This window comes from Ptychodera flava, chromosome 12, assembly GCF_041260155.1.
Source record: "Ptychodera flava strain L36383 chromosome 12, AS_Pfla_20210202, whole genome shotgun sequence".
Lineage (NCBI taxonomy): Eukaryota > Metazoa > Hemichordata > Enteropneusta > Ptychoderidae > Ptychodera > Ptychodera flava.
Genome location: NC_091939.1, coordinates 5,503,815 through 5,522,670, shown reverse-complemented (window position 1 = coordinate 5,522,670; position 18,856 = coordinate 5,503,815). Strand labels below are relative to the sequence as shown.

General features: G+C 38.1%; 2 protein-coding genes across 4 annotated transcripts in view; one reads left to right on the top strand and one right to left on the bottom strand.

Annotated features, from left to right (window-relative positions):
* Positions 1 to 2,047: 2,047 nt before the first annotated feature.
* Positions 2,048 to 10,117, bottom strand: LOC139144813 (uncharacterized). 3 transcript variants are annotated; one of them, XM_070715601.1, is made up of 4 exons: positions 9,777 to 10,117; positions 7,387 to 7,591; positions 6,667 to 6,859; positions 2,048 to 3,658 (listed from the first exon to the last, which is right to left on the bottom strand). In XM_070715601.1, the coding sequence occupies exons 2-4, from the start codon at positions 7,579 to 7,581 to the stop codon at positions 3,333 to 3,335; spliced, it is 714 nt and encodes a 237-aa protein (XP_070571702.1). In that variant the 5' UTR covers positions 7,582 to 7,591; positions 9,777 to 10,117; the 3' UTR covers positions 2,048 to 3,332. The 3 variants fall into 3 exon arrangements, with proteins under 3 accessions (XP_070571702.1, XP_070571699.1, XP_070571701.1); XM_070715598.1 differs by lacking the exon at positions 9,777 to 10,117 and adding an exon at positions 8,597 to 8,976; XM_070715600.1 differs by lacking the exon at positions 9,777 to 10,117 and adding an exon at positions 8,762 to 8,951.
* LOC139144812 (ester hydrolase C11orf54 homolog) overlaps positions 9,008 to 18,856 on the top strand; it is a 27,484-nt gene continuing 17,635 nt past the window's right edge. Inside the window, exon 1 of the mRNA XM_070715597.1 lies at positions 9,008 to 9,399. Within this exon, the coding sequence (XP_070571698.1) occupies positions 9,177 to 9,399 (223 nt within the window). The 5' untranslated portion in view covers positions 9,008 to 9,176. The remainder of the gene's footprint in view (positions 9,400 to 18,856) is intronic.

Genomic DNA, 18,856 nt, shown 5'->3' with positions numbered 1-18,856 from the left:
GACTATCATCAGCTATCTCATGATGGTTCAAAAAAGGTGAACATATCAAAATGAAATTCAAAGTCACAATAAAATAAAGATATAAAAGATCACGCAGTATCTAATCATATAGTATATTGTTTAATTTGGATGGATATTATGACAGGGTTTTCACTAGGATATCTGACCGGGCAGAATTTGAAAGTACAGGGGGAGAACATGAGAGAGGCTTAGGGGGAAAGTGTCACAGGGGCTTTCCCCTATCTTGCATGGAAATTTTTAAGATATTGATGTGTGCAATGGTGCAGTCTGGTGCAATCTGAGAGGTTTTTAATTTGTTTACTAAGTGAAACTGTTAGAATACCCATAGGGGGAGAGCACGAGAGGGGGTTCCCCCTCTCGTATTGGAAATTTTGAGAAATTGATGTGTTTAATGGTGCAATCTGAGAGGAGTTTCAGTTTATTTTGCACTTGGTAAAACTGTTTGAAAATGACATTGAACACTGATATTTTTTACATTTTTTGCATGATCAGTTTTTGAGTCACAATATTCAACAACCAAACAATGACAATACAATTTGTGAAAAACAGTTCTGTTTGCCAGAGACTGAAGACAAATGAATATACAGGAACGGAAAATCTGTGACCTTCTTGTGTCATTTCTACAGCTGCCAGCTTCTAATTAAAAGCCTGAATATGGTATGTTTGCGATCCGGTGTTTGTGGTCAGAAAAACAAGGCTCACACATTGTATTTCATTATATTTTGTTTTTCCTCAATTTTTCTTTGTCAAGGTACATCTTTCTAACAAATTTATATTGAGAAAATAATATATTGGCTTTAACACTAGTTGATTGACTCCTGTCTTGTGTTTTAAATTTTCACAATTTACAGAAGTCAAATAGTCCCCTTTAGATAGTGCCTATGCCATTGAGATATTGCAACAGAAATCGTGAAAATGATTTCTTGGGTCAGAAAATGGAAGGAAAACATTGAGTGTACTGAGGTGTAAAGTAGACCTATGTAGTGCATGCTTATATCATAAGTGCTGGGAAAAGAAACATAAGAATCGCTTGTGGTAAAACATTTGCGCCGCCTATGGCGGCGTGCCGGCAAAGAATACATGAGAATAAGGTTTCCAAATTTTGCTTATTTCTGGTGCATTGTGACAATTTTTTTTTCTCTTCTGTCTGTTATGACAATTTTTTTTTCTCAGGCCATGACAGGATCAATTTTTTTTTTCTTCTCTCTCACCTGGTGACAAATTTTTTTTTCTCAAAATCCTCCATACCCCCCCAAAAAATCAAATGGTTCTCCCCTAATTCCGCGACATTTGCTTCTCCATAGGGCACCGCTCAGTCTTTGACCTTGGCATTTCAGAAACGCATCAAGACGTGGTGCTAGACGTCTCTAGCTCATTTTAACAAGCCAGAACATGATTTCCACTCCACGGGCCTACGCGAAAATAAGAAAATCAGGTATTGCCGTAAAGGGGCATTCTTTACGACGATCCTCCAGCTCTCCAAATCCACTTTAACTCACACTCTGATTGGCTCTGATTGGCTGATACTGTGATACGCCCGGCAGGTTGTCGTGAATTACCCCTACTTTATGTGTTTTCTACAATAAGTAGCTTTTTTGTGGTTTTTGGTTTCACCAGAATAAACAGAAAAAGGTTCCAGTCCTACTTTTTAAATTAGCTGGTCCTGAATTGCCCCTTAGTGACCCTATGCCTTCTTTGCTATAAAACTTTCTTTTTAGTTTTGTATTCATCAAAACTCACTATATGATGCAAGATACGAGGTACATATATGAATATTCCATATTGATAAAAGATCATTAGCATAAAATTTCAATACCAAAACAATGCTCATGAATGTTATTTGCATAAATGAATATGAATATACCGCATATCTTGACCAATAAAAAGCCATACACCATGGTTTACACCCCACTTAGGCATTAAATTTGACATCATTACTTGTTCAGTGGAGCCAACTGCACAGTTGTCAATGTTTGGATACTTTGATACTGGTTCTATACCAAACTGACTTGCACATCCCAGTGAATTAATGTTTGTAGAATAATTTGTAATTTATTCATTGAACACAGCTAAAAGTGTGAAAAAATACATTGCTATCTTTTGCAATATTTCTGTTTTATTCAATAGATGAATGACATAGTACTGTGGATTTACTTCAATACATTATTTCTTCTGTACAAATTTTAGCTTATTTACGATATTTATTCCTGAGATTGGTTATATGGAAATTGATAAAACCAAGCAAACTTTGAGCAGCCATCTTAGTCACATGACAAAGTTGGCTCGGCACAGGCAGCTGGTGTTAAAAATCACTTTCCTGATATGCAGCAAAATATCAAGAAATTGTCTTATTTAAAATTGCTTTTCAGTCAATACTGTTAAAGGTATTCTGGTTTAAAAAAGGTTCTAAAAATATACCCAATATAGTGCAGTGAGTGTAGACTTCTAGCACGATGGCAAAAAACTAAACTACACAAAAGTTAGGGGCCAGATTTTGTTTTCCTTGACAGGCATTGTCATAAAGTTTGGTTTTGGCCATGATTTTTTACATTTATTACCTACAAACAACATCCTTTATTTTGACTGCTTGTTGCATTTTTCTATTGAATAGAAGGGAGATGTATTTTTCTATTTATTACAAAGAGAAATATTGTAGTAGAGCTATAAAGCTGTAAAGAGTGTATATTTAATTTCTGGAGATCAAATTATAATCACACAGTCCAATATATATCATTTTTGGTCAATTAGTATGCTTAAATGTGTTACAGAATGACGATGTCAGTTTTTGTTATAAAAAGACATGGTTGCTATCTTCTGAGATTGTTTAGGTGTTGTTCATTTCTACTGAAATATGATTCATTTTAATCTGATTATATTGAAACATTCTTTTTGGCAACAAACCTGTTTGTAGATCCGACACAAAACTATTCCAGTGACAGAAATTCTGGTGTGTACTACAAACTTTACAACATGACAAGGACATTATAATTGTCCTTGAAAGCAGATTGCCTACAGAGATCTGATAACCCTACATTCAGTTGTAGAGGGCAGAATATCATTTACTAGAGAATGTGCTGATGTGGATATTATAAAATGAAAAAAACATGAAGAGTACAATTTTGCCTTTTTAAAAGGAAACTACATTAAGAATACTGTAGTTCCATAGTGACTCATGGCAAGAAAGTGTGCTGGATACCATTGAAATCTGCAGGAAATCAGCAAAGTACACTGAAAACGATCATTTCAGTGACAATTATAATGTACAGACAATGGAAAAAACAGAAGTTTGTAGTGCTGGTTTAATTCCAATGTCAGTCAGTATGTTTCAGTGCATAATTGTTGTGCGCTGTTAAACCCAGGTGTACTTTTTTTAAGAGTGATTCTGGGAGCTTTGATTTCACCAACTTCTCTATTTGAGAAGCTGAATATTTGAATGAGAAATGCATCAGTAGGATGGACTTCACATCGCGGAAGAGTTCTTCATTTTCGGCAAGCTCGTTGAGATGAATATGGCCTCTGGCTCTGGCCTTATCGAGTGTGGTCTCGTCGTCCAAATACGTCACTTCCATTATCAGAAGATTTACACGTCGTATTGCTGCGTTTTCTTCCAGATGAAAACATTCAAATGTGGTGTCACCTATATGTGGGAAAAATCATACATAAATGATAATGCCTTTTTAAAGCTGGCATTACCCTCATACAAGTCATACATTTGCATTTTAACCCTGTCACCCCCCATTTCCCTCTCTGGAGGTCCCACTTTGGATGGAATTGGTTCAAACCACTGTAGTGAAAGGGTTAAAGAGCCAGTAGAAGACTTGGTTCAAATCAGTGATTATGTCGAATAAAGTCATTTCAGTAGATTTTAATGCATTGAAGATACAAAATGCTTTGAATGAAGTGGTTGCATATTCAGAACTGGGCTTTTTGTATATTTGCGGTCTATATGTGTATGTGTGGAATTAACAATTCTTGTCAAGCCTGTGAATCGAGTGATAACTACATTGCGGTCAGAAAAAGTCCCAATTTCTCTAGTACACTGCATTCACCAAATTATGTTTTTTTCCAGTCGACTTGTAAGGCCAAGTCTAGGCCAGTAGCTGTAACTTCCAATGATTTTCCATTACAATTATTGTTTCTTATGTCAACAACAGTTTCTTATTCTAATTCCCAAATAATGTTGACATACTCAGAATTCAGCTCATCAACTCGGCTGGTACATTTGTAAACTGCATTTTAGTGTAGGCAAATGAATTCTGGTCCGGACTAGACTTCAAGTGTAAACACTAACAGTGCATTCTATACAAGTATAGATGCTGTATGGATAAGCTAAAAAGTGGGTGTTTTAATTGTACTGGTACTTTGAGGAATAGAAGTTGCAATTGATGTACAATAAAAATACTGGAAAAAATCATTAAAAGTTATTGACTCATTAGTTCTTGAGGTTAATAATATCCATTCCTCTAAGCTTGTTCCAATGTTTCTATGTGACTGAGATTGCTTAGCACAGATAGTGAAGAGACATTTAAGAAATCAGAGTTAGTTAAAGGGGAAAAAACAGAATTTGACACCACTTACAAATACTGTTGAAATACACCCAAGAGAAATTCTTTTAACCCTAGTGCCTTATAAACAGATCCAAAAAATAAACATGGGCCAAACCATGTGCTGAAAGGGTTAAATGTGTACAACTTCTATATTCATTAATTCTCACTATCAGTTGACATGACATTGAGATGATACCATTAGTAACATTGTACTTATTCTACAGAATAGTAAAAATAATAAAAATATCAAAGCTGAAAGCTACAGTTCCTTACAGCCAAACAATGCAAATGTTAGCACAAGCCTTTTTCACTTTATTACGCTGTCTTTTGTATGCAGGTATGGCAAGGCGTAAGCAGAAAAAAATGTGTGTTTCTGTTAGGCCGCGTTCAAAAATAATGGTGAGGGTGGGGGGGGGGGGCTGGAGGAATCGCGATTGATATCTTATTTGTTTTCAGATCCCCCCCTCAATACCCTCAAAAATGTTCAAGTCCCCCCCCTCAATACCCTCAAAATGACAATCATGCGAGAGTATGAAAATTGTGTATTCCTAGCTACGTGCGTTTAACCAAATTATGAATAAATGAGCACAGTGACCTACCGAATTTTTTTTTTTCAAAAGTACAAGATATACAACTTAGATGCCACTTATAAAATTTTTTACAAAATTGACAATACTGGAAGGTTAAAATATTCCAGGAAATTAATGTTTTAATCTCAGAAATTTTGGGTGTAATAATGGCAAATTTGATAACAAATAAAACATTCCATTTAATCACACATTTTTCCATTTAAATTACAGTCTTTACTGTTCAGAGTTTTACTTTTGTGTTATTGGTACAATGAGATGTGAAAATTTCATTCACTGCATGAACTTGAAATGAATGGTTTTATATATTGATTTTAAGTGATATTAGAAACACTGGCTTTTCATCGTACATTTGTATAAGATAAAGTATGGTGACCCCATCTTTTTTTTCTAATATTTGATTGTTCTCATATGCCAGAATTCAAAAATTCATGGTAACTGTTAGTCCCCTAGTCTTCTATGTGTTGCTCTCTGGCTGGATCTTGTGTAATTGTTTCACTGTCAATTGAGTGTCCTAGGACCGAAACTCTTCTTAACCCTTTCACCACCATGGTTTGTCCCAAATCCATTGTTTTCTATGGTAAAGTTGGACCTGTATACAGGGAACTGGGGTGAAAGGGTTAAACTACATCAGAGTCAGAGCTACATGTATCACTGTCACTGCCAGTACCGGTATGTAGTAGCAGGGCAGTAGTTGTATTAACTTTTCATTTTGACAATATTTTTGTTCAGTTTATACAATTGTGTTCTTGTTCTACTCCCTACAGAATGTTGAGCTATCCAGTATTCATCTTGCCAACACAGCCTACGTGTACCGTGCATTTGCATCATTCAATTATCACCAATATTTAGACAAACGGGCTTTGTTGATCAACTGAATATTGTGTTTTTTAGCAGCATGCTGTAGAAAGACACCAAGAAACTATGTTTGATACATTGCATAGAAATATTGAACAAATTATCAACAGTTGTAGCTCCTACCCCATTACAAGGCCAACTTGTTCTATGAAAATTTAATGGCATTCATACATTTTTAGACTTTTTCGAGATTAATGGCATTCATACATTTTTAGACTTTTTCGAGATTAAAGACATAAAATATGACAAAACAGTTCTAGATTTTGTTTAATTATTACTAACATTAGAACCATTGGACGACATCAAAATGTTGGGAGTCAAAATATTTTCAGGTCCCCCCCTATAGGCAGAGCAAAACTTTCAAGTCCCCCCCCCCCTCGACTACCCCAACAATTTTCGAATCCCCCCCCCTGAATTCCTCCAGCCCCCCCCTCACCACTTTTTTTGAACGCGGCCTTAAGAAGCCCTCTTGAAATAGGGTAGGTTGGTCAGGATTTTTAAAATCTATCAATTTCAGTGCAAACCTTAAAAAAAACAGCAAAATTCGGTAAAATCATGCATATAAATGTTTGAAAATGGAATATGGGCTGGAAACATAATTTTGTTTGGCCCGGCCTATATGTGAATGCCCTGAATTATTTCATACTCAGTACCTGTAAATGCAATTTCTGGGATGTCTTGAGCTTCAGTAACTTCAACACCGAACTGTTGTAAGTTAGCGATGTAACTTGATGCTCGACCTTTGAACTTGTCTCTGAGCTTTGATTTTTCTGTCCACAGAATATATCCTTGACTTGGCACCAAGTGAACTGTCTTGAAGGGGGTTACAAAGTATCCTTGAGGCAGCTGTGAAGAGAGAAGAAATAGGATGAAATGAGGAAATACATCCACAAAATGAGTTGACAGTTATACCACTGTCAAAATGTGCATGTTCTCATGGATAGGCAGCAAGGAAATAAAGGCACTACCTGTTAAGTGAAGACCTCTTGCATTTCTTTTTCACACTCTGTGGCTGATTGTTATAAGATTCTTTATAAAATTCTCATAAGAAACTAAATTTCTTACATAATTCTTATAGGTGAATAATTTTCATGAATAATTTTCATGAATAATTTTTTTTGTTTCTTATAATTTTGCCAGTCAAAATTATTTTTTACTACAAATACTTATAAGAATCTTATAAAATTCTTACTCTTGACTAATTTGGATATACAATATTTATTGGAATCTTACAAAATTCTTATAAGAAGATTTCGTATTGGAAGTCCAGCTAGATTCTGTACTTGACAATTGAACGCTTGTAATTTTAGAATTCTCTGTGTACAGAAATGATGGAGAGGCATGTTATCATGTGAAGCAACAAATACGTGTACCTTTATGTTGTCACCGGGTTGTGTCTCCTGTATGTTAACTTTGGTAAGATTGTCTTTACCATCCATCGATGCAAATAGTTGAGCTGCTGACGACAGGGATGCTTTTAGCATTGGTGATACGTAATACGCTGCTGATTTCATAGACACAAGCCGTCGCTTGGCAGCATGTTGTAGTAGTCCTGATACATGGTCCATGTGGCCATGACTGGGGAGGAAAAAATAGAATCAATAAGGGACCATCCTACATGCTGAAAGTAAAACAGAGAACTTTTTTCCTTCAGTGGGGAGGCCATTCAATAAGTGAACTTCACTTTCTCACTTCTTTTGGTGATGGAATTTTTCTCGCTTACATTAAACAGAAACATGTAATATGCACTGTTTCACACTTGTGTTTACTCAGCTGCAAACCCGTTATCAAGGATAACCTAAATTACCTAAATATCTCTTCAAATTGTGAACAAACAGTAAAAAAGTCTTAAATTTTACTCTGTGGATGTTATCAAACACTTCATACTTTTTGAAGTTTCGTTTAGGGGAGGCAGGGGGTTTTGTTAAAGTGAAAGATATTGTATGTTGAACATATGCGACAATGATGCGACGGTCCCTAAGATTAAAAGAGAAGTATTAATATGTGCATGGCAATGGAACACTGCATCAATTTTTATAGCCATAACATTACCCGTGTTTTCAGTCAATAACGATGGAGTTGCTGTAAATGAACGCTAGCTGTCTGGTAATTTATGTCCACGAGATCATTCAGTGTATTACTGCATTTGAACGTAACTTTTCAGACCAAAATTATATGTCACAAAACGTGAATCTAGCTTATCGTTGCATTGAGTTTGGAATATACCGGTACCCGGTTACGGATATCAGGCTAATATACAACTAAACAAACTCGTGCAGTTGTGTCCGGGATGAACGTCCGGGATACGTTTCTATTTTTTAATGGACAAAGGTATTGAGGTGAGGAATCGCAGTTTTCATAACTCTAACTGTAACAGTGGAGGTAAAAAAAAAAAACATTATTGAGCTAAGAGGCACAGGACTTTTATTACATGATATGTTTTCATGTACGTTTACTAAAACAACGATATTTTTGGGCGCATACACAAATGGGCAAAGCGAAGAATTATCAGAGCTATCCTTCCCTAATATGTATATAATGGGCATTTTCAAAACACTACATCGCCGATACCACCATACAAACCTTACAAACACGTAATCACATTGGACGGACTGACTCGAACTGTAGCCGATATCAAAAGCGATTTTCAATCCCTCAGGCTCAATGAATACAACTATACACGTCTCAGTAGCAGCAATGGACCAGTCGTAGACTTTGAATTTCCCAATTTCCATTTTACAGATATACCTGTTGAAGGTTCCTCATTTCTTCTCTGCTACCCTCTAATAAGTTAAAGTTAGCCTTCTAATCGCCACTCGAAAAAAAATATAGGTTCCGCGAGCATGCCGTGTGACGAACAGCTACTGACTGTAGCTACATGTAGCAAGCAGACGATGTATCAGCTGTTTCCAGCGCAAGCGTGTTCTGTTCATGTTTTTATATCGAGTGATAGTCCGACCTTTGACCCCGTTGCGTTAAAGGGGTGACACATACAATACGAATTAATCATTGGACCGTCATATTTGTTGACTCGGTAGTGAACAGTTTTAGCGACATTTAAGTAAATTTTAATATTCATTTCGTTGCTTCTCATAGTCACTAGGCTACATGCGCGTTTTAGTACAAAACTTAACGGTGTATTCACCAGCATGCACTATTCCACATGAGACTGGGAGTTCACCCCCGTGTAGCACACGCTCCCAGCTTCGGAGGAAGTACAGTGTGCTGTGTAAACTGTGATCCGGACGTGGGTGGATCTCCACGATCGTACATTAGTGGTGGACAGAAAGAAGTCTTGATTCGTTACACATACCGGCTTTACAAAGCTATGGCAAGTGTTAAACATAAGGAACTGTATATTCCAGACTTCGAAGAAGTCACAGAAGGTAATAATATTTAAAGTTTTTCGTCCTGCTTGGAGGAGTGGACGCCATCGCTTTTATCTGACACCTGACTGCTATTGCCGAGTGACAAGTTAACTTTTGCGTCTCGTAACGACAGGGTGAGGGCCGCGCGGCCGTTGGTAGGGTTGGGGAGAGGAGGTTACTATATATATATAAGTTCCATCACATTACCATGCTTGCAGCTGCAATAATTGTAGCCCTTGGTTGGTGGGGATTGGGCTTCTGTCGTGCGGCTCGCGCCTTGCCCCAACCAGGGCTACAATTTCTCCCAATACCTGCTCGTGTAAAAGCTGCAGTGCGGATCTACACTGCATGGTCCAGGCACACACGGGGCCGCATTTTCAGAGAATCTCCCTTACCGTGTGCAAATTTCACCATAATCCTGCTCCCAGATAATGTTAGAGCCCTTGTAACTCCTATCGATGGTCAACTTTACTCCTTGCGGCTGAAAAATGACAGTTTAATGACTCAGGCGCGAAGTCAATTCGAACCTGACCGCCGTCGTTGAACTCTGTACCCAGCCGACTTGTACCATTACATTTTAGGGGTGGCCGACAGGTGTGAGGGAGCTGAATGAGCATGCTTACGGGTAGCCCTACGAGCCCTACACTGCCTCCGGAGCCAAAGCCGGACACTCTTGCCATACTCGTAGGACTAGCTTATGGGAGTGAAAGGATGGGTAATTTTCATGACAATATGTAACTCTTAGTGAATACAGAGAGATACTTTTGCCGAAGTTCAACTACGCATTTTAATTAGTTCAATAAATCCTCTGCTGTATCTTCCCAACTTTCTCAAATATTAAAGTTACGTACTAGTTCAATAAATCCTACACGGGAACGGGTCATTTAAAGCAGTGAGAGCTTAGTGCCCATGTACATTGTTCAGAGCGTGCCTAAGTTAAACTCCATAACTAGTTCAACTTTCGCAACTAAGTTCAACCATCCACCTTCATGGTACAACTACATGAACAAGATGCCGCTGTTGTTCAATGTGGAAAGAGTGGTTCCAAGCAAAATCTGTTCGACTAAAAAGGTCACAATGTGTGAAGTGGGGTGCCAAAACGGCATTCTTGTCCATGACGGCGTGACTTTGCACAATTTTTTTTAATCGGATATTTACCATCTAGTATCAAAGTTTGACATATCGACGATTTCGGGATTACTGTGAAATCGCCGATCGACACTGGACGAGAATGACTTGCCTTGTGCCTCAGCACGCTGCGTCTGTGTGAAATCGCCTATACTTATCGAATATTTATCGGCGATTTCCGGACTCTAGATGATACTACAATGACTAGCCTTGTGCCACGGCACGCCGGGTCTGTGAAATTGCCGATATTTATTTATAGTTTAACTATACTTATACTTTGCCAAATACTTTGCTATTTGTATACTACACGTAGGTATTTTACTGTTTTTGTACGGTCGTAACATTTTTATCTTAATAAACTCATTACACAAACGCGGATTACATTCCAGGTTAATTTTCTCACAGGACATTTATGTAGTCTCGCTTCGAACCATAGTGAACTTTACAGTGTGCATGATGAATTCAGTATGGAAATAGGGTCAACATAGGAACGACTTCCTCCAATCTGATTAAAATCAGATGTAGAGTACAGCGACGTCTTCTTATGCGTACGCGGTATTCTCTCGCTGTCGCGTAGTGAGAGGCGACAGCGAGAGAGTACCGCGTACGCATAAGAAGACGTCGCCGTACTCTACCTTTGCTTTAATCAGATTGAATTCCTCCATCCGTTTGTTCATGACTACTTCAATAATGCAGTGTTTATCAGTTTAAAATTTCGGCATTTTCTTGTCTGTCAACATACATCTTTATGACGTAGTAGGCCGGGTTGTATGAGGATTTCTTTACATCATTTTCACGTCTGTGCTTTTTCATGGATACATCTTTCTCTTTGTAACAAATTCCTTGTAATCAGCATGTTTTACATACCTGCTTTGATATTGAGCTCAACAGTTTTTGAATAAATCTAATAAGATTTGAAGCACCGCAACGAAGACTTGTCCCTTTATTATTATTATTATTAGTAGTAGTAGTAGTAGTAGTAGTAGTAGTCACAGTAGTAGTAGTATCTAAGCTTCCCATTTTTACACAAAGTTGAGAATGTTCCAGACTAATTACAGTCATGTCATGATGAGTGTGGGGTAAAATGACATACATAACATGATCAAAAACAGAAGTGGACCAAAAATGGACTCCTGAGATACACCACACCAATCGACAAAACATGAGCGTGTACACCTAAAACTAACATTGACTTCTTCCTGTAAGGTATGATCGAAACCACTTCAGTGACAAGTCAGAAAACCTGTACACAGAAAGTTCGCTCAGCAAAATGTTATGATCAACGATGAAAAAATCTTCACGTAAATCTTCATCCATATTCTGTAAAAGTATAGACCCTGGTCAGTTAACTTGACTAAAGCAATGTGACAAGAGTGATGTTAACGTTGTCTGATGATTGTGAGTTGTGACAAAAAGATTAAATGCATAAAACTGTAAAAACTAATATAAACATGTTTTTCTAGTATTTTAGGTAGAAGAACTGGTAGGAGGGAGATAGGCCTATAGTTGTTGACATCACTCTTAGAGCCTCCCTTATGAATCGGAACTATTTCAGCACATTTGAAACAGTCGGAAAATGTACCACTATAAGCTTCAAGATTAAAAAGAGTCGCGAATAAATGTCAGACATTTCACCACTTTACAGCTCTGGCCAAGCGCTAGTCTGGTTCGAACTTCGCTACTAGATGATACTAGAGTTTGTTAATTAGGCGGGTAAATATCCGATATATATCGAAGATTTTATAGCCTTAGAGATCTATATCGTATAGTATAGTATAGTAGCCGTAAATATCGATTGGATATCTTATAATTATATTGCGGTGTCCTCTTGTTGTCAGAGCATCTGTATAAAATGACAAAGACCAGACGACAGACTTTGCATGGCGTGAATATCTCTTTCACTTCTTCAGAAATAAAGATGGCAAGTTCTTCAATGGTCACTGGTCTCTCTTTGCTTTCAGCGATAGTTGTATTCTTGCAGTAATTGAAAAGGAGCAAACGGTCCTATGACCTTTTTACAATCCTTCGAAAAGATAACGTTAAAATAACAACTACTGCCACTAGCGCGCTACTGCTAGTGCCACCGTTTTCATTAGTCCCTCACACCTGTCGGCCACCCTAAAATGTAATGGTACAAGTCGGCTGGGTACAGAGTTCAACGACGGCGGTCAGGTTCGAATTGACTTCGCGCCTGAGTCATTAAACTGTCATTTTTCAGCCGCAAGGAGTAAAGTTGACCATCGATAGGAGTTACAAGGGCTCTAACATTATCTGGGAGCAGGATTATGGTGAAATTTGCACACGGTAAGGGGAGATTCTCTGAAAATGCGGCCCCGTGTGTGCCTGGACCATGCAGTGTAGATCCGCACTGCAGCTTTTACACGAGCAGGTATTGGGAGAAATTGTAGCCCTGGTTGGGGCAAGGCGCGAGCCGCACGACAGAAGCCCAATCCCCACCAACAAGGGCTACAATTATTGCAGCTACCATGCTTGCAGGCACAGCAGCCTCTAGCTCTGTTCACAGACCACGTCATGACCCGGGGTCATGACAGCCTATAAGTAAGGGACTGGTCAGTTTCTTCGGCCTGGGGGGGGGGGGGGCGGGGGCGGTGGATTCATGGGGGGGGTCACCCTGTTTTTGACTTTGGTGATAGGGGGGGTCACCATGTTTTTGAAATGCCCAATAGGGGGGGTCAGTGTGTTTTTGAATTTCAACACAGGCTCATCATTGCCTAAAATGCATCATGTCAGCCACAAATTTCATCCAGTTGCATTTTTCGGCGCGCCCTTCGGGCGCGTAACTTTAATAATCAGACATATTTTTCAGAATGCCCAACTTTAACATATCAGGCATACATATATCAGAGATATATGTATGTTCAATATTTTTCAGCATGCTCTTCAAGCGCATTACTTTAATATATCAGACATTTTTCAGCACAATTCTTGTGCATTACTTTAATATACAAGACATATATATCAGAGATATCAGGATGTTTCATATTTTTCTCCGCGCCCTTCGGGCGCCATACTTTAATAAATCAGAGATATATGCCAGAGATATCTTGATGTTTGCTAAGTGAAAGTGTACTATTATGAAATCTGCATTTCATATAAAAAGCATGACAAATTCCTGATACTTTTCTGTTCTCTCTTTGAGAATTCAGTATGAGAAAGCAACATGCACAAATATCAATGTTACAAGAAAAGGTCATCTCAGACTCTGCACACATCAGATTTGGCTAAAATGCCTCTCTATGGTTCCTCAGGAGATTTAATTGGATGGCTGGCAAGTCTTAACACCCATCAAAGTTTTTTACGTGGGGGCGTGTGATGGGTGAGCCACGTTTTTCCATGGCTCCTGTTTTTTTCTGATTTTTTCCCGAGAACATTGGCTAGACATGCTCGAGAAGGTCTCCACATACACGTCGTAGTAATGGTCTTCAAACACTGAAGGTTCTGATGCCGAAACGTAATAGAAACCGGAGAAAATCGTCAAAAAGTTCGACTGGCTCCAACACTGGCGGTGGTACGACGCCAAAACGTACTAAGATGGCCGAAACAGGTGAGAACAGTTCAATGGAAGTCAGTCACAGTAGTCCGCTAAAGGGTAACAATAGACCTACTGCTCCCTCTTGTGAAGAGGAAAAAGAGTCACCGACTTCAAATTTAACCCTTCATGATGTTTTCACCAAGCTTATGGACAAAATGGACGCAATTAGTGCAGACGTTAGAACTGATATTCAAGACTTGAAAAAGAGTTTGTCGTATCTGGATGAAACTGTCACTCAACACGACACAAAAATCATGGCAATGGAAAATGAGCTGGAGACCTACAAAGAAGAAATTGGTCAACTAGTTGAGAGACAAAAACATTCAGAGCAGTATCATCGCAGATATTCTATGGAAATTCATGGAGTGTGTACCCAAGATACATCCTTTGAAGAAATTGGTTCGACTGTGTGTAAAATTGCGCAAGCGGTTGGAGTCGACATGGGTCTCAGCGATATTGATAATTGTCATCCACTGCCACGTCGCAGCCAGGGTCTACCGGTAATATTGGTCAAATTCAAATCAAGCTTCCTCGCTGGAAAGTTCTATTCTTCAAGAACTAAATTACGACGAGTTCAAAACTCCGAAATTGGAATATCTACGCTCTCTAAGCAAGTTTTCATCAACGAAAGTTTGACAAAAGAAAATGCTAGTATTTTCAAAAGAGCGAGAATGATGAAGAAAGACAGAAAATGGTTCAGTGTGTGGACCACGTTTGGGACAACCTATTTAAAGGTATCTAAAGAGGCTAGAGCTGTAAAATTTCTGGAATTGAATGTGTAATTTAATGTTTAAATGCCAGGGAGGTCGAAAATACTTATGTTAATTTTGCCTTCAGCATTGTAATATTTGATTTTGTAAATTGTTTTCTGGGGTCTAGCCATGTTCTCTTGTTGTCTTCTGTAGTTGATGTTGCTTCAGCGTGCCTTTTTTGCTTGTTTTTCTCTTTCTTTCCTTTCTTTTGTTCCATTGGTTGTTTGTTGGGTTGTTTTCTTCAGGCTTTGTCTGCTGTGTTTTTTTCTTGTCTGTTTTTTGTTTCTTGTTTTTTTTGTCCACGATATTGTCTTCAGTAGTGACCTTTTAAGTGAAGACTTACATAGTCTGAGTTGGTGTTCGAAATTTCATTTTTGTCTGGTTCTGTTATGAGCCAAACCATTAACCATTTCCATTTTTACTAGACCAAAATGAAACCTAATTTCTCTTTCATGTCGTTGAATGTCCGAGGTCTGCGTGACCCCAGCAAAAGAAAGGATGTCTTCAATTGGTTACGCAAGCAAGATGCATCGATTTTTTGTTTGCAAGAGACCCATTGTTCTTTGAATGAGTTTACCAGATGGCGATTGGAGTGGGGAGCACCTGCATTCTTTAGTGCGGGTGACAGTAATAGCAGGGGTGTCGCCATTCTTTTCAAAAATAATTTCGAGTACACTTTGCATTCTGAACAAAGTGATACAAATGGTCGGTTTATCTTACTAGATTTAACAATATATGATTTCCGTTTTACTTTGTCTGTTTGTACGGTCCAAATGAGAACGATCCGGCTTTCTTTGTTGATATAAAGGAAAGAACTAATATGATTGGTAATGACTCCGTCATATTAGTTGGAGATTGGAATGTTGTAAGAAATTTTAAAGTCGACACTGCAGGCCGTACAACTGATAAGCATTCTGAAGCGCGATTCGAAATTGACCTTCTCTGTGAACAGTATAATTTAACTGATATCTGGCGTATGACAAATGAATCTGTACGCCACTTCACATGGCGGAGGCGAAACCCCGTATTTATCCAAAGTAGATTGGACTATTTCCTTATTACGCCTGATTTGGTTTCTATGACTACTGGGGCAAAGATTCGCGCGGGTTACAGAAGTGACCACTCTCTGATAGTTTTATCAATATGTTTTGATCAAACTCGTCGTGGTAAAGGATTCTGGAAGTTTAACTCTTCACTTCTGAATGATGATGCGTATGTTGACTTGGTCAAGAAAACAATAAGCGATACTGTAAACGAGTATAGAGATGTAAATTCACATTCTGAGCACAGTTTTAGTATCTCGGATCAATTATTACTGGATACATTGAAAATCAATATTCGGGGGGCTACTATCCCTTACGCAGCGAGGAAAAAGGCCGAATTTATAAAGGCTGAAAAAACACTTCAGTCTGAAATTGAGTTGTTACATTCTCAAGTTAACTTACTGTCCTCAGATGAACAGCTGAATGATCTCCATGAAAAACAAGAGCAGCTGGTTGAACTTCGTAGTAGCAAAGTAGAGGGAAGTAGAGTGAGAGCCCGTGCGAGGTGGTCGGCAGAGGGTGAAAAGCCTAGTAAATATTTTTGTTCATTGGAAAAACGGAACTATATCAACAAAACCATTGGGAAGTTAATTTTGAATGATGGATTGACAACTACAGATGACAAAACCATCCTTAATGCGCAAGCAGACTTTTACGTAAAACTCTACTCTGCCCCTACAAATGTACAGTGTACTCAAACTGGTTTGAATGATTTCATGTTGCACGAAGATTCTATGAAAAAGCTAAATGCTGATGAAAGCGAGTCGTTGGAAGGAAATTTATCTATGCAAGAATGTGAGCGTGTGCTGAAATCAATGAAAAATAATAAGTCCCCGGGTACAGACGGTTTTACAGTTGAATTTTATAAAAAATTTTGGTCAGATATAGGTCAGTATGTAGTACGCGCCTTTAATTCTGCTTATCGTTTAGGTCAAATGTCAATTTCACAGAGAAGGGGTATTATCACATGTATTCCGAAACCAAATAAAAATAGGTATCTTTTGAAGAACTGGCGTCCGATTACGCTCCTCAATATAGATTACAAAATTGCTTCAGGCGCATTAGCAAATCGTATGAAAAGCATTTTGCCTAAAATTATTCACTCAGACCAAAAAGGCTTCCTTAAAGGGAGGTTTATTGGCGAAAATACTCGCTTAGTATTGATGTATTGTTAACCGCAAAGTTGGACAAAGTTCCTGGTTTGCTGGCACTTCTGGATTTCGAAAAAGCGTTTGACACCCTTTCGTGGGAATTTATTGATAATGCTTTGCTCAGATTTAATTTTGGACTTCTTTTCGAAACTGGGTCAAAGTTTTGTATGCGAACATCTCAAGCTGTGTTATAAATAACGGAAATTTTTCTCACTTCTTCTCTCTTGAGCGCGGTGTCCGACAAGGGGACCCACTGTCCCCTTATTTGTTTATCACGTGCGTAGAAATTCTTGCTCATGAAATCAGAGCAAACCATAACATCAAAGGTATTCGGCTCAGAAATAAGGAATTTTTGCTCGGTCAGTACGCCGACGACACTTTCTCATTTTTAGATGGCTCTCAAAAATCATTAAAATGTTTATTTGACACATTAGACGCCTTTGCACGTTTATCAGGTCTACGTATAAACTATGATAAAACAAAGATGGTCTGGTTTGGCTCAAAAAGTCACTCCGATGAGGTGTTATTACCAGACAGAAATTTGCTTTGGATTGATAAAGATTTCAATATACTTGGTATTAATTTTAATGTTGATGTGGACCGTCTAGAGCTGATTAATTTTGTCCCTAAAATGAAGGAAGTAGCAATTTTGTTAGACAAATGGTCCTGGCGTCCAATGACTTTATGTGGAAAAATCACAGTTATAAAGACTATAGCTTTATCTAAATTTGTGCACATTTTTTCATCGCTACCTCCAGTCTCTCATATTAATCTAACTGCCTTAATGAAAATATTTCATAATTTTATTTGGAACTCGAAGCAGGACAAAATAAATAGGTTGAGATTGTGTTGCGATTATAAGATGGGTGGTTTGAGAATGACACATCTTCCGTCCTTTGTTCAAGCTCTCCATGCGTCATGGATTCAGAGACTAGTACAAAACAGAGATTCCACATGGTCTAAAATGTTTGAAGCATGGGGAGGTATTAGTCCGACCACTCTCGTTTGTTTTTCCGCCGAGCAAATTAGAGAGTTTGCGAGAAAGAAATTTTTTTGTCATAATTTTTGGTATGCTGTTCTAATTAGTTGGGCTGAAACCCTCAGCGTGAAAAGCCTCGTTCCTCCCTCACGTCAATGTATTTGGTTTAATCCCGTTGTGAGGGTTAATAATACGAGCATTTTTTATATTGAGTGGTATCGGAAGAGTATAATGTATCTTTCAGATTTCTTAGACGAGAACAATGATTTTTTATCATACGATGTTTTGTGTAATAGATACAATTTTACTCCCGACCGACTTAAGTATTATGGTTTGATTCGAGCTATCCCAAAGTCTTGGATGAGGATAACACGTCAACCCGATACTCAGTCAATACGGCAGTTAACAAATGATTTCGTGTCAAAAGCCACATGTAAAAAGAGTTATGAAATAATACTTGAACTGTTCATGAACGAGCATTTGAAACCTTTGAAATGTAAGCAAAAGTGGGAACTTCTTTTTGGTGCTTTTGATTTTCAATTTTATGCCTCTTTACCGTTTCGGATTACACAGGATTGTGCATTACGTAATCTTCAATATAGGATAACCAGTAGAATACTTACAACAAATAAATACCTGAAAATTAGAGGGATAACTGATTCTGATAAATGCTCGTTTTGTGGAATTTATGAGGAGAGCATCTTACATTTATTTTTTGAATGTAACTATATCATAGAGTTCTGGAAAGTGATAGAGGCAGCTTTACAGAGCAAATGTAATATTAGCATAGAGTTGTCACCTTTTGACGTGCTCATGGGTATTAGAACGAAACATCACCTATCAAAAAATTGTTGGAAAGCTTTAAATTA